At 42.2% G+C, this 14,962-nt stretch overlaps 1 protein-coding gene and 1 long non-coding RNA gene across 5 annotated transcripts; one reads left to right on the plus strand and one right to left on the minus strand.

The window, feature by feature from the left end:
• On the minus strand, window positions 1-8,971 carry NME5 (NME/NM23 family member 5). Of its 4 annotated transcripts, none has more exons than XM_051631476.1 (7): window positions 8,946-8,971; window positions 8,207-8,271; window positions 6,685-6,851; window positions 4,647-4,852; window positions 4,184-4,284; window positions 3,055-3,173; window positions 1-1,591 (listed from the first exon to the last, which is right to left on the minus strand). In XM_051631476.1, exons 3-7 carry the CDS (start codon window positions 6,835-6,837, stop codon window positions 1,505-1,507), a joined length of 666 nt encoding a protein of 221 aa, XP_051487436.1. In that variant the 5' UTR covers window positions 6,838-6,851; window positions 8,207-8,271; window positions 8,946-8,971; the 3' UTR covers window positions 1-1,504. The 4 variants fall into 4 exon arrangements, 3 of the variants coding, with proteins under 3 accessions (XP_051487436.1, XP_051487434.1, XP_051487435.1); XR_007890816.1 differs by lacking the exon at window positions 8,946-8,971 and adding an exon at window positions 1,742-1,823 and having other exon boundaries at window positions 1,545-1,591; window positions 6,685-7,008; window positions 8,207-8,265; XM_051631474.1 differs by lacking the exon at window positions 8,946-8,971 and having other exon boundaries at window positions 6,685-7,008; window positions 8,207-8,265.
• LOC127390193 (uncharacterized) lies at window positions 8,185-13,329 on the plus strand. The gene is made up of 3 exons (XR_007890817.1): window positions 8,185-8,265; window positions 11,678-11,771; window positions 12,868-13,329. It is a non-coding gene; the product is annotated as an uncharacterized LOC127390193 (long non-coding RNA).
• The last annotated feature ends 1,633 nt before the right edge of the window (window positions 13,330-14,962 follow it).

Here is a 14,962-nt window from a genome sequence, read left to right on the forward strand (position 1 = left end):
ATCAAAACAAGCAAGCAAATGCCACAGTAACAAACAAAATACAGGAGAATGTTTTGTGAATTCACTGGATTTTATTTTGGCTGACAGGAAAACATGAAGCACAACTGTCCCGTAATGGGAGCAATCAGATATGTATGGGGACATTAATTACAGGCAAAATAAATTAGTTGCAAACAGATCTATTTACTGTATTTCTAACCACCTCTTTTCTTTTTTTTTTTTTCTTCATATTGAGGGTTTGGGCTCGTTTTTTTGTTTTTTTATTTCTTCTGCTAAAATCCCCAGGATTTTCAGGTCTCAGTACTGCAGGGAGCAGTTTTCTAAATGTTTATTCTCTGGGCTGGCAATAGTGGTTCATTCCACAGAGAATTGTTTATCCACTAAGATAAACATTTAGCTTAAACAAGGCTTAATGTTACAGACAAATTACTTATGTTTCTAGTAATTACTCAAGTTAGGGGAGCATGTTTTTTCATGAAACAAATTATGAAATTGCTTGTTTAGCATTAGACAAGCATGTTAATATTTCAGAGTTGTGAAAATGGCATTGCTTTCTCCATCCTAGCCAGTCAAACCATAACATACAAAGCTTGAAGTTAACAGTGCAAGTACAACTCTTAAGTTAAAAAGCCCCCCAAACCACAGACCAGCTACTTTAGAGAAGGTACTAGTGTGGGAATAACCCATGGCCTGTTGAGCAGCATGGCTACCTACCCATTGTCTTCTATTTGAGAATTTCAAGAGATTAAAGTTCAAGGATAAACAACAATACAAGGAAAACAAGAGAAACCAGCTAAGAGCAGAACACAGAAAACACCCTTAAGATGAGTTGCTTCAATTTAAGCATCTTTCTTTCAAACAATCCACCTTCTTGTGATTTCTAATGGAAACTAAAGACTGATTTATAATCACTGTGCCTTTCACCACGGGGATGGGAAAAGTATGTTCAGTAGACCTTCAAATATGTCCTTCAAATTACATTCTGACAAAATACATCAGGCTCATGTGACTCACCTTCAAGAGTGACGTGAGCTCAGTGATGTAGTCAGCAACTGGAACTCTAAAGTTGGTAATATGTCTGCAGTGACTGATACCTAAGTTACATCCAAGTACCTCCCTTCATAATGGAATTTGTGTCTGCTAAAGAAGTGCTGAACCACAACCCTGTTTCACAAAGCAGAGATCAGCTGTACCTCACTTGGGAACCTGCACTGGTGTAAATAACTTTGTTCTCCACAGCCAGCCAAACCAAGATAAATGGAAAAAATAGCAGTTAAGTCACACTTGTTGAAAATTTGTCTTTTTCTAAACACCTAATTAAATTAATCTTGTGTGACATTCACTTTGTCAACAGAAAAGCTACTAGAACATCCTAATGTATCAGACACAGGTAGTTATGGTGATAACATTTATTTCAGATATTGATCACATAGGCAAGAGATACATTGAAAATGGAAACAAGTATCTGTAATGTGGAATGCTTGGGATTGTTTCCACTGAGCTCTCACCCTTGATGCTTTTCCTCCATGACTGGATGTTGTAGCCTAGGTTTATTAGGATTGTGCTCAATCAGCCAGTCAGCCAGCCAGGTCTGTGGAAAACAAACATTTTCAGTTCACTGTTCTTCTCTGTGAAGTGTACAGGGGAATATTAAGAGCATAATTTGAAACCTGTGACACAGCCACTCTCCAACTGTGATGTGAAATTAAGACCTTTTGGTAAAAATGGAAACACAAATGACCTGGATTTTTATATCTTCACAGCTTACACTGCTTTTGAACAATTCACACTGGCATTCAGAAGACAGTTTGTCCTGGCAATGCCTGTCATGGTTTATGCAAAAGAACATTTGAACCAGATTTTAAATAATCCAGTCAACTCTGTTCTGGAATGAAGCTGTAACAACATGCATTAAACTGCTATGAAATATTACTCTTAACAACACTTACAGATACTTTATCTAGTAATATTCAATGAAATTGCCAGTCTTCTGCACTGAAATCACCAAAACTTATAACCAAAATATGATTACTTTTTGAGAGTCATAAGTTTTCCAGCAAATTGTACTTAGATAAGAGTGTGGAAGGTAGGAATGTGAGCCCTAACTTCACCTGCCAAGGTCTTGGCCTGGCCTTGGGCAAGTTAACCCTTTGCCTTCATTTCTCCACTTGTAAAGAGAAGGTTTTAACACATCCTTACTTACTTCAAAAGGCTGTTGACAGTTTCTGGAATGTTAAGTATAACAAACTTCATACCATACCCTGAAGTGAAAGAATTGATAGCTGACCAGTAAGGCAAGCAACTCTCCCTAGTCTAGTCTTTTGACTAAGAACTCAAATTTTAATTACACCCATGGTTAAAAGGAGAAATACGTGAGAGAAGGGCAAGATGAACCAGCCTGATAACTAGAAAGTAGTCACAGGACAAGATTTTTCTGTAGGTCAGTTTGACTATTCAAGATGGGTTACACTCAAACTAATCATAATTAATTTTCCTGGTGAACTGTGGGGCAACCCAAATAAACACTAATCAATGCTGTATAGTCAAAATAGCAGCTTATCCTAAAGAAGGATTGGTAAGATTAATCTCAATAAACATAACAATGACAAAACATAGACACTAAGAACTCAACAGTATTTTACTCAATTGTGTAACTATTAAAAGTGTAATTAACATCTCAGTACCTATTGCAGGATAGCTATTTAATCTCATACATCAGAAACAGTAAATACTGTAAAAACCTATATTTGACAACATATGCTAGTACCCATTTACCTTTCCAGCCATCTGTAATACCTATGTGTTGGAGTTTTATAGAAGTCACCTAAAAGCCCTCCCATTTCATCAAGCCTGATTTCATTTGGTGAAGGCCCTCACTTCACCTGTAAAAAAAACCAATCAGCTTCTTAAAAGGCTCATATTATTTGATTGGCTCATTAGCAGGGAACTACAACAGCACAGCTCTTTAATTAAAAATAAGTAGCTTTCCAATACACAGGGACTTTATTAATGAAAAGCAAATGTATCAGAAAAATACTGAAACACTGGACATACCATTGGGTCTGCTGGCTTCTCCTTGCACAGGGCAGTGAGCCCAGCTAGTAATGTAGGCTTCACATAAAGGTTCAAGTAATCTCGAGCTCTCTGTCCAGTTGGAATTGGCTCCAAGATCACTGTGAAGAGTAACCAAAGCAGCTTGTAGAGTGATATAAAAGGGCATTCTTTCCAAGGTTGTTTATAGATGAGCTGTTGTTTTCCTTAATAAGTTAATACATCACGTTTTTTATAGCTTCTCCCACAACAAACTGCAAAGAAACTACCTGTAGCCCTTTACAATGTCCCTGAGGTCATCTTACTAATTATAGACAATTACAAAAGGGAAGGAAATGGTACCATCTGGGGAAAAGCTGCATCCTTGAAGATGCACTGGGGGCAGGAGAGAAACAATATATCTCATGTTAAGTGCTCTGTCCTTGCAGCTTGAAGGTAGTTTCTGAAGACCCTAAGAATCCCACCTTAGGCCCAGCTTTGTCACTGGGACGAGGAGAAGAGACATGACTTACAACAGGTAAAGTTTGTAGGAAAGTGCAACATCTTTTATTAAACTAACTGCTGCACTTGACAGAAACAGCAGTTTTTCTAGCAGAGTTCCCTTTGCATCTTTCTGTCTAGGAGCAAAGCCATCTTTCAACTGTTACATTACAAACGAGATCACCTCCCAGCTTTTCCAGGGTCTATGGCCCATTTCTCTGGCACTTGACTTTGGAATTGCACTATCTTGAGAGCATCCAGCTGCCCTTGAACAGGAATTACTCAGCCTGAGCCCAAGAAGAGAGTCAGTCTTCTCAAGCCATCAGCAGTCCTGGGGCTGACACTGCCAGAAAGGCATTCTGGAGTGTAATAGCTTCCCATTTCCTCTCATTTATCACCTCTCCTTGCTGCAGACTTTGAAAAGCAGAAGTAGTCCCTCTAATTATAATGTGTCTTCAGACACATGTAGGTATGTGTCATTTGTAGCAGGAAATATCAATTTATACATAAAGAGACTCACATTCTCATCTAGAGAACAAACCCAACCCCTTCTAAATCCAATTATATCTAGAACCTGGACAGAGACAAGTAATAACTGGGAAGGACACTACTCTCCCAAAGACTGGCACTGTATTCTTTGCACCATTTTTACCTTCTGGAAACATGAATCGAATTTCTCTTTCTGCAGAGAAAATGGTGGAGCTGCCATGAAGTGCATTCCTCAGATCATCAGTCCCATAGATTGCTCTTAAGCTAAAAGACAAGAGAAAGAGCTGCTTGGTTGGCAACTGCAAATCCCTTCCAGGTCTCTACAGTCTGAGATTGTACAAAAGCAACATATATGGACTAATTAACACAGCATTGGCTTGATTTTGTTTTTAAACAGTGTAAGGAGCTACCTAAAATTTATGTTCATGCACTCCGTAAAATGGCTGAACTTTACATACTAAAAAACAAAGATGAAAAGCTGTATTACATGAAATTTAACAGGCCACTCCAAATGTGTAGCACTATTGTAAAAGTGAAAAAAAAAAAAAAGAAAAAAAAGAAAAAGGAGATAAATTCTGGTCTCAATGAAGAGAAAGACAAAATCCTAGTGACTTCACTAAGGTTACCTGTGAGGGTGAGTTCTCTTAGCTCTGAAGCTGTCTGATGGTCCAAGCAACTCCTTCCAGTAGGAGACTGCACAATATCTGGCAAGAACCATGGCAACTGAAGGTCCAGAGCTCACATAGGCTATTAAATTAGGAAAAAACACTTTTCCATATTGGTCTGCATAAAAGTTGCTACTTTGCTCTGGGCTTAATTGGAGCTTCCGTTTCTATAAAGTGTAAAAGAAACAAAAAATGAAACAAACTTGGCAAATTAATATTTCTGCCTCAGATGGGATCCAGTCCTCTGGTGCAGTCAGATCCTCAAGTACAGGAAAACAGACACAGAGTAACTGTTCCAGACTAATCTGATTCCCCCAGATCTGATCCTCTTTGAGATAGTGAGTAACAAAGAGCAAGAGTTTTCCAAGTTAATTAAGCAGACAAACAGGCCATTTGAGTAAGAGGAGATTTTAGCCTACACAAACTACAGCACTTTAAAACTTATGGATGACTTCAAGTACAGTCAAGGCACAGCACAGAAAAAATGAAGACCATTACAAGGGCAGGAGTTAATCACTCAGCTGCTCCAGCATAATGTTCTACTTTAAACCATTTTCTCTTCAGCCCACACCATTAATTATGCAATTGTTCTATTTTTCATTCAGTACTCATGCTTTATGATTCTCACAAGAGCTGCCTAACCAGCAGGTGCCCAGGATTAGGACAAATCTGGGAGGTTATCAGAAGGCACGAGGTAGTCATAGAGAAGAACATTTGTAAAGGGCATTATTTGAGCCCAAACTCATGTAATAGAGTACCACAAATTCAGATTCCTAATAACTTCAGCACCAAAAGTCACTGGAGAGATCAGAAGGTGCTATTAAACATCTCGTCTTTAAAAATAAATAAGTGATAAAGATCTGATTGATCTCATCTCTCGACACATCCCTTAGAAATCAAAACAGCCAGAAAGGTGAGGGAGGGAAGTATAAAAATAAAAACAACAAACGCGGAAAAGGGGCACTCAGAAGAAGGCAAAAAATTATTACAATTTGGGGGAAAAAAATAAAATCGAGAATGGGAGGATGAGGATGATGGGGATGCAGGGGATGGGGCTCAGGGGATGCTCAGGGGATGCTCAGGCCACGCCCCCCGGCCACGCCCCCGGCCGCCAGGCGCGAGGCCGCAGCGCCCCCCCGTGGCCGCTCGGGGCGGAGGCGCCGCCGCCCGCCGGGGACCCGGGGCGGGGACTCCGCCTTATCCCGGTCCTGCCAGAAATAGCAGCTAAAAAAGAGGGAAAAACCTCCTGCCCGGCACAGAGCAGCGTTGCTGACCCCTTGCCGAAGAGCTTGACGCACCCCTCGCTTCCAGCGCTCCTGCTTTAGTTCCCAGAGTCTGACCTTGTATCAAATGCTCTTACAGAACGAGTGTGTCAACAGCCCAAAAACTGACCATGTATTTATAAGCAAATGTCAATTATTTTTTTCTTAATCGCATTCTAGAGCCCTTCCCAGCAGCACAGGGTCTCAAGGCACCATGGCCACCACATCAGGTCCAAAATGTTAAAGGAAAAGCTCGTCAAGGCCCATTTGGATGAAACATTTGTAATGCCCTTAAATACCCATAAAGCCCTTTTACGTTAAAAACAGTGGAAAGAAAAAATAGGTCAGACCACAACTGGCCAGCCAACTAATTACATTAATTCTCTACACACTCATCTGGCAAATGCCTGCTGTGTGAAACCCTGTATACCAGAAGGATACGCTCTCCAGAGAGTTACTTTGGAAAGTCCACATATCTGCTACATATGTTTTCTAAATCCAAGTTTATTAACAAAGTCTGTGTTTTCCTGTAGACAGCAGAATAGTTGGGTCTGTTCTGTTCCATCCCATACACCAACAAAATGTAGCTCTGGCAGCAGTGTTGATGACATATGAAAAATACAAAGTGATTTTTGGACAGACTAGCTTTTAATTACTGGCTTGACTGATGAAAGTTATTATAAATATTGTTCTGGCTTATAAAGCACAGTTATTTTCTCTGGAAAACAGTCTGTTACCTGAAGGATCATGAATCCTGATTGGAGAATGAGATTCTCTATTTCTTCTTCTTTATCAACAGCATCTGGTTTGATGAGGGCCAGAGTTCTTTCCACGGGAATCTGAGGTTCAGGCATTAACAACCTCATCTTGGCTTCTAAATCAGAACTCATGTGTTCCTTTTGCACTGCAATGACATCAGTTCAGTATATCTGGAGTCTGTCCACCACAGTCACCTGCGGTGACATTTATTCCATACTCTGGAAAAAGAGAGTGTCACCCCCACTTCACAACATCCACCTGAGGTTTTCTCTGGACTCATTAGCATTCTAGCTTCCAGTCCCCTTTTTCAGTGCAGCAGCAGTTTGTGGAAAATAAGCCAAAAATTAAATTTTAGCTAATAATAAAGCGTAAAGTCTGCTGTTTTCTAGCATTTCACTGATTAACTTGGACAATTTATGAGGAACAGAAGCACGATCATGCACTCTGCTAGATGCTCTCCACATTCCCGCTGTCTCCTCACACCAACCCTGTGCTTCACCAAGCCCAAACTCCAAATTCCCACGCAGAGAGACTGTGGTGTGGGACTTACTCCTTGGATCTATTCCACCTGTAAGCCGCTGGGTATTTCTCAACTGTTATTTAGTTCTTAGATTTACGGACTCAAGACAAAGTGCCAGTTTTCTAACCGGATCAGGCCATTAGCAAGCTATTAAGAGCACAAAATTGTTCTGTGAACAGAGGACCTAGTGCAGACGGGTTTCCTACAGACTTGTGACCATTTGTGACCTTCGTTTTCCCCCATCCTTCCTCTGCCTCCACAGAGCCCTGGGTCTCTCTCTCCCCATCCGCACTGGACAGGACACGGGCAGGCAGACTGGCCAGCTCCCTGCCACAAAAGCCCTGGATAACTGCCGAGCTGCACCCGCCTTCTCAGCCGGAATGACCTTTTCTGCACCTTTACCTTCGAGACTCCTCGCTCACTTTTCAAATCGGGTTGAACAGGCTGCGTCGGGGCCAGAAGAGCCGAGCACAGGACGGCCGGGGCTGCCTCGGCGGGGCAAGCGGGCTGAAAGCACTGACCCCGCAAGGCTCGGAGCAGCCGGCCGGCGGCGCGGCAGCCTGGCAGGGGCGGCCCAGGACTCGATGGAGCCCCCAGGAAGCAGCTCCCAGGACTCGATGGAGCTCCCAGGACTCGATGGAGCCCCCAGGACGCAGCTCCCGAGCTCTCCCCACAGAGCCGCGGCGGCCCAGCCCGCGCGGCCCGGCCCTGCCGCCGCCGTTGCCAGGCAACCGCGGGGCGGAGCGGCCACAAGATGGCCCCGGCGGGCCGAGCGGCGCCGGGCCCCAAGATGGCGGCTGCGGGGCTGCTGGCAGCGAGAGGCCGCCCGGGGCAGCCGCGGGTCTGCGGGCACAGAGCCGGGGGGCAGCGCTGCCCGGCTGTGGGCAGCTCGGCTGGTAGAGAGTAAGGAAGGGATCTGGGAGGGAGGGATCAGAAATCTCGTTTCTCCCTCACAAGGAAAGCTCCCCACCGATTTTTACCTCACGCTCAGGGACGGCTGAGGGAGGCAGGATCTCGCAGGAGACGTTCACAAACCGAGGTAACGCTATTCATTGCGGAAAAAAAAAAAAAAAAAAAAGAGTAAGCACACAAGCCGTTCTTAAAGTTACTTCAATACCAGTATTTTCTGTGGGAGCGTGCACGAGGTTTCCTGTTGGGGTGCCCGATCACCAGGAGCGGGATCAGGAGCTGGCGGCACGGCCTGCCGTGCCACACCTACTGACCTGAGTATACTGCTCTCTAATATTGTTTTTCAGCATTTTTGATCGAATTACATTGTCTATCCAGTGCTACTTCACTTTTATGACAAAAAAAATAAATCATGTAATGATTAAGAAACAGTCACCACTGTCCAAGTAAAATGATGATGAGGCAAGCCATAAGCAGAGCGGGAGGAATGGCCTTCCCTGGGGATTTTTACCAGCTTTCACCATCCTTTGCTCCCTGCACACACCCTGCTTGCGGCCACGGCGGCTCCATCGCCAGGTGTGACGCTCTGTGCCGCGGGGCTGGACGCCGGAGAAGAGCTGGGCGCTCCGGTATCTCCTCCCGTCCACCCTGTTTACCCCGGGCAGGGCCGCACGCGCTGCTGCCGGCTCTCGGGGCTGAACGTGGGCCAGCTGGCCCGGCGCTATCGGGCGTGGGCTGGGGAAGGGCGCGATAACCAGGGAGCTGGCTCTGCCGCCAGCCTCCTCTCGTCGGGGCCTCGGCCCCTCTTACCCGCTTCTCAAAAGCTGAGAGAGCTGAAGTGCTGCCAAGACCTCCGGCCTGCCGGTGAATTCAGCTGGAACTGGCCGTGGCATTCGAGTCCTTGAGGTGACACTGACAGACAGAGAGGACACACAGGTGTATAGGCTCCCGTTTTGTAATGAAATCAGACTGAAAGTAGATGCAAAGGGTAAGAGACAAAAACAACCCCATTTTAAGAGCCATAGCTGCTGACACTGTGTACCCTGGTTACCAGAGGAAACAGCAAATTTACGGCAAAAACTGTTTTTAGCATAAGAAAAACCCACTTTGCCCTAATCTTTTTCATGAGTAATGTAAACAATGTAAAAATAGAAATGAGAAACAAAATTATGCAATTATTTCCTTGCAGCCAGTTTGAAATAGGTTTAAAATTCAAGTTTTTAGACACACACCTATAATAAAGATTCCAAGTGCACAAGAGTAACTCGGATACAGACTTTCCTTCACTGATACAGGAATATTGCATGAGTTTCTGTAACAGAGACACCTAATCTAATATTTAATTTGAAGACATTGTAAACACTGCAACTACACAGAGATCATGGATAAACATATTTAAAAAAAAAAAAAAGCTGATGGAAAGAGTTCACCAGGTTTTGTTTGGCCTTTTTTTTTGTTTAGTCCAGAGTTAATTCAGCAAGAGTAGTTTGTTTTCAAAGTCAGCGAATACAAGTCTGACAGCCCTAGCTTAGATTTAACAGTTCAAAGGCTTCCTCAGCCTGGATGAATACTTCAGAATCATTATTACAAAAGAAATACTGAATTTAATATCCATGTGAAACACTGCTAATGTTAATCTCTTGCAATTTCTTTACTGTGTGCAGTTTGTATTTCATCTAACCAAGTTAAAATAAACAAATGTATCTTTCTGTGCATCCTAATACACTGCAGTTTTGCCAGGAGCAGAGTCTTGTGCAGTGCAGTCCCTGCCATGGGCCCTCAGTCTGTGTCAGAATTTCTCCTCCCTGTTTCCAGAAGCATTTCTGGAGGGCGGAGATTGTCTAATTTTAGTACCTCGGAGAATCCTCTGCTCTCCAATGAGCAGGCAGCTGCATCTGGAGCTGCAGCCAATTACCCCGGGTTTCCTCCTGCTATGCTTCCCACGATGGTTTAATAATGCAGACTTAAAAATTTAAAGCAGCCCTGCACATTAAGAGAAAAGAACATTATGTGTTCCTTAACAAAGGAACTTGAAGGTTTGTTCCAGATACTTGGATTCTGTAAATCTAACCTTACAAGCCTGCATTGATATCATTACTTTATGTATATTATCTTTAAAGTGCTTGAAAAAAATATTTCTGATAATTAAAAGGCTGGTCTGAAGCATCTTCCCTTATTTCTGTAGGCCAAGAATGTGAAAAGAAATAAACAAAAAAAGTAAAATTATAATTACAGTGTAATAAATGGTCACACGTCTGAACCCTTCTCTGGGCATAGCTTTGCTGCTGCACCTTATCTGCTAAGCAGTTTAACAAGCCTTAGTTGTCTCACTTATTTTTAGCTGCCATGGAATATAACAAGACAAAGTTTGTTGGTGCAGCTACATTTGAGTAATAACAGATAATTAAGTTTTCAGGAAAAATATTATTTCAGAGCTTTGTACTCCAATACTGCAAAAGGTAAAGAAACTTTTGTCTTGTAGACAGTTAAAAAAGAAGGAAAGAAACACACAATTATGAAAATAACCAAGTGAAGAAAAGCTAAAGAAGTAATACCAACTCGCTGCATAGATTAAAGATGAAGCTTGCACATCCTCCAGCCTGATTTGCATTTTGATGTTAAGCACAGAAAAATGTATTTGTTTTAGTAGTAATTCACTAGCTATACTATATTTCCCACATATACAACTTTCATCTACCACTGACTTTTCTTGCTTCTGTCTCTCATGGCATCCTGTCACACCTACCCACTGTACCAGCTTACCTTCAGCACTTGCTTCATCCATGCTTGCTTTTGCAGTGTCTCTGGCGGAAATCCTGTGATCAAGCTGACTTCCTCTCCTGCAAGCTGTCTTCTCCTGCATTTCAGCCTCCTTACAGCTAAACAATTCTATTTCTGCAGCTTATCTGCATGCAGGTAATCCTAGCTAGCTTTTCACTGCTGTTGACTAACCCTTGTCAAGCCTTCTTGCTTTCCTCTACATGGCATCTCACCGTTTTCTTTCATGACAAAATAATAAAAAACTTTATCTTGGTACTTCCTCTTTCTTCAAGTCTCTAAGTGGCAATAACAAAAAATCTTATCTACAAGTCTTCTGTAACTCCCACCACTTGCCCTGTTAACTTCACCCTATTTCATGTCCTGGTCTTCCTCACACCCACTCTTTCGTTTGTTCACAGCTTCAGTCATCCAGCCTGCTCTGACCACACTGGCCCAGCACCCACATAAATAGTGTCTATTTACATTTTTAAAGAAACCTTTTGTAGAAGTGCCTCTTGTCATCTCTATTTTCCAAGCCTTCCAATCACCTATCTTGTCCAGTTCTACCCTAAATCCCCTTCAAACTTGGTTTTGCTTCTTCTTGCTATCTGAAAGCCACTCAACCCAGCTTAAACCACTCTCTTCTTTTGCAGTTGTTCTCACCTGTTGCTTCTGCTCCATTCACCATTTCAGTTTGGCTTGTCAGACTGTACCTTGTTTCTTTCCCTTTTCTGCAAGAGCAGTGGTGAGTGTTGTTCTGACTCTCCTCCCTTCCCTTATAGCTGAGAGCTCAGCATCCTCATGGACAAACAGAGATGTGATTGCCCCTCGTTAGCATCTCCTTTCAAACTTCAGGTGTCTCCAATGCCATTTAAGGTATTGTTAATGAGCATGTGTTAGACAACCCATCGATCTTTGTTATTATTGACATGGCTGGGAATCTTGCTCTAGCTCTCCTCATCTCAGTTTTGTTGACACCCCTTTCTCTGACCTCAACAAATAAAGCATGTGCTTCCATTCAGAAAGCTCTGCAACACCCTTTTCTTAGTTTTTTAGTTTAACTATGTTAGTTCTCCACATCCTTCCAGAGACTTTTCTCTATCACACACATAAACCCTTACTCTTCAGTTCCAAGCCCACCCATACACTGACCTGGTCCTGCTCCTGTTTCACTCTGAAACAATCTCCTGTTCCCTGCCAGCAGGCACTTCTGAATTCCACTCCTGCACTTTCAAATCAAGACCTTCCAGCATCCCCCCATGTTGCTGTTCGGGGTGAGCTCCTGTTGAACACCTGCAGAGACTGGCACTGGCAGTTAATTTTCTATAAAGCTCCTTCTCATCTGTATACAGACATTGTGTACAGGTACTGCAGAGAGATGTAAGGGTTTTACCTAACCTTTAGGAGCAGAAACACTTGCACACATCCACTCTTTCACTGTTCTCCATAATGTTTAATATCATACTGGCTTGGATTAGCCCTGAGGCCACTAAGCTTAGAGATAAGTACTCAGTGTTATACTCCACAATGAATAAATTAATGTATGAATAAACCACTAAAACCCTTTTATTTGGCAAATTACAAGAGGCAATCAGTTAAATAAGGCGCTTTTTTTATGTTATATTGTCAATGCTTCCTTAAATGCATCTTCATCTTACATCCATGTAGCATAAGGCATCCTTTTTGCCATTCTTATTTTGAGCACTTGCTTTCAGCCATACCATTCAAATTAATGGGATTACTTGCATAGACTTATTATTATTAAATATATTTATTTATACTGTAGATAAAGACTCAGACAGAAGCTCCTATAGCATGGCATTTTGGTTATAGTAGGCAGTCTGTGACTTGAGTTGCTTACAATCAATTTAGACAAGACAGACATGGAGTGTGGGAAAGGGATAAATTACATCAACAATTTCAAGGCAGTGAATTATATGTTGCTTCTCTATTTTTATTTTTTTTTTTCCAGAAGAGAGGAACTAGAAAACCAAGACAATGGAAATAATGAGGATAAAGAAAGCAAGGAGGCAATGAAGACATGGGGTATGAGCAAGACAGCAAGCTTGATATAACATCAAAATTAGACCCAAGATCAGAAAGTCCACAGGCAAGAAAAATTCAGTTGAATTCCAGTTACCACCAGCCATAGTCACAGCAATTACAGGTCAAAAATAAAAAGGCAGAATGATGTTTTTTTTTCCTCAGCAGTAAAAATGTCATGTAAGGAGAATCACCACCCAAGAAGGTATGTCTGTCAGCTGACAGTGGCTTTGTTGTTCTTAATCACAACCCATACGCTTTTGGTACAGACCTGGCAGGTTTACAATCTAAACCAAAGCTGCCTAAAAAAAATCAATAGAAATTCTCTTGCTGATTGTGGGGCAAGTTCCTCTGAGACGGTATAAAGCAGGAGAAAGAACATCTTATGAAAAAATTCTTTGCTTCTGATGTTTTAAGTTTAGTACAATAAAAACAATTAAAAAATACTTTCTCATAAAGGTGAGTGTCTTTATCAGATAACACACACAGCCTGCCCTATGGACATTACAGTTTTGTAGTGTGCTGTTTAGGGACTCTTTGTACTGTCTTTACTAGACCTGACCTCATCTAACCATGTTTCACAAACTTTAGCCTGAAGAGCTGGTTGTAGAGCTTCTCCATAGTGTATCCTCCCCTGTCAGCAGACTAGGCTGAGATAAATATCTCCAAAGATAAAGTTCTGACCTATTGTAGCTTGGGCTGAAAGTGGGGCAGAATACTTAAAAATTAATATCCTTTACAGATAGAGCACCTGGCTGACACAGCACACGTACTACACTTGTGTATGCTTGAAATTACTCCTCTTGGGCACTTATTTTAAGGTTGCTTTAATACATTCCCCCTTGTGAGCAGCAAATATGTGTGTGTAAGATTTACAAAAGCCAATAGGCACTATGGGTGAGGGTTTAAAATCCAGAAATAAGAAAATCAGCTGCAGTTCCAGCATCAAGTATGAGGCAGTCTTGCTGCACGTGTGAGTGGGTATCAAAGCAGAAAGCTCAGCTTGGGCCAGTTCAAGTGATACTTGGGCAGGTACCACCAGCACAAGAGTGGCTTGAAACTCTTGCTTTGGTGAGGGGCTGTTTTTCATATACTCTCCCAATACCAAGCCAAATTCTTTTTTTTTCCCCTTTTCCCCTTATGAGGTCTGGCTTGTAGCCTGAAGCTATGGAATGTTTTTATTTAACAACAACAACAAAAGGTGGATCAGGCCCTTACCCCTCAACATACCACGTTGGTTTTATTCTGTGGTCACCTTTAATGCTCTGCTTGTACTACTGTTACAGAGCTCACAAAACTAAACCTATGTCCCCTGTTTTAGCAAGCTCCTACTTCAGAAAATAAATCCCATCGAGGATAAAATGTCTCCAAAAGCAGTTCACTGAAGGCCAACCTGGGCCCTAAACCAGATTACTGAACAAGATGTATCATCACTATTTATTTTTATTTACATTTAGCTCTGTACACTCTTTCTGAATCATAGTAACAAATGAAAACATGCAAGTTGAGCCAGAGGAGATATTTGACAGAGGGTGTAGCAAGCAATTAGTAATGTATGCCTTCATTACTACAGAAAGTTAGGTAATAATTGTTACTTGTTGCCCACAAGGGCTTAGCTGTTGGTTTGGTTTCTTTTAAGATGTGGAAGGAAGCTTTGTCTGTCCATACAAAAGCCAAACTCTGTCCCTTTGACATAGACAAGTGGGATAATGGGAACAGTATGCTGTAAAAGAATTTGCAGTATGATTACAAGGAGCAGTTGTCTTCCGCACTTTTCACACAGAACTTTGTCAACAAGGTTGATGTATCCTTAGGCGAAAGGAATTAAGGCCTAGGCACATGCTCACGGCTCCCGCAGTTATGTAACATCCAGATCTGCTTCCATTAAAAACAACAAATTCTGCCCCTCTCGGTTGCAAAACCAGCAGAGCTGGAGACATTAAGTAAATCCCTCGCACTGGAGTAACTGACTCAGCGCACACACCGCACCTCAAGTTAAACCAGAGCAAGGAAATGCCGCGCTC

This window comes from Apus apus, chromosome 13, assembly GCF_020740795.1.
Source record: "Apus apus isolate bApuApu2 chromosome 13, bApuApu2.pri.cur, whole genome shotgun sequence".
In the NCBI taxonomy this organism is placed as follows: domain Eukaryota; kingdom Metazoa; phylum Chordata; class Aves; order Apodiformes; family Apodidae; genus Apus; species Apus apus.

Bases quoted from the DNA above. Each gene is read 5' to 3' on its own strand.
- NME5 (XM_051631476.1), bottom strand. From the start codon at position 6,837: ATGAGTTCTGATTTAGAAGCCAAGATGAGGTTGTTAATGCCTGAACCT. The intron at 4,285-4,646 runs GTAACCTTAGTG...CTTGTCTTTTAG, and splicing joins AAGAGAACTCACCCTCACAG to CTTAAGAGCAATCTATGGGA. The intron at 3,174-4,183 runs GTAAAAATGGTG...TACTCTTCACAG, and splicing joins TCGATTCATGTTTCCAGAAG to TGATCTTGGAGCCAATTCCA.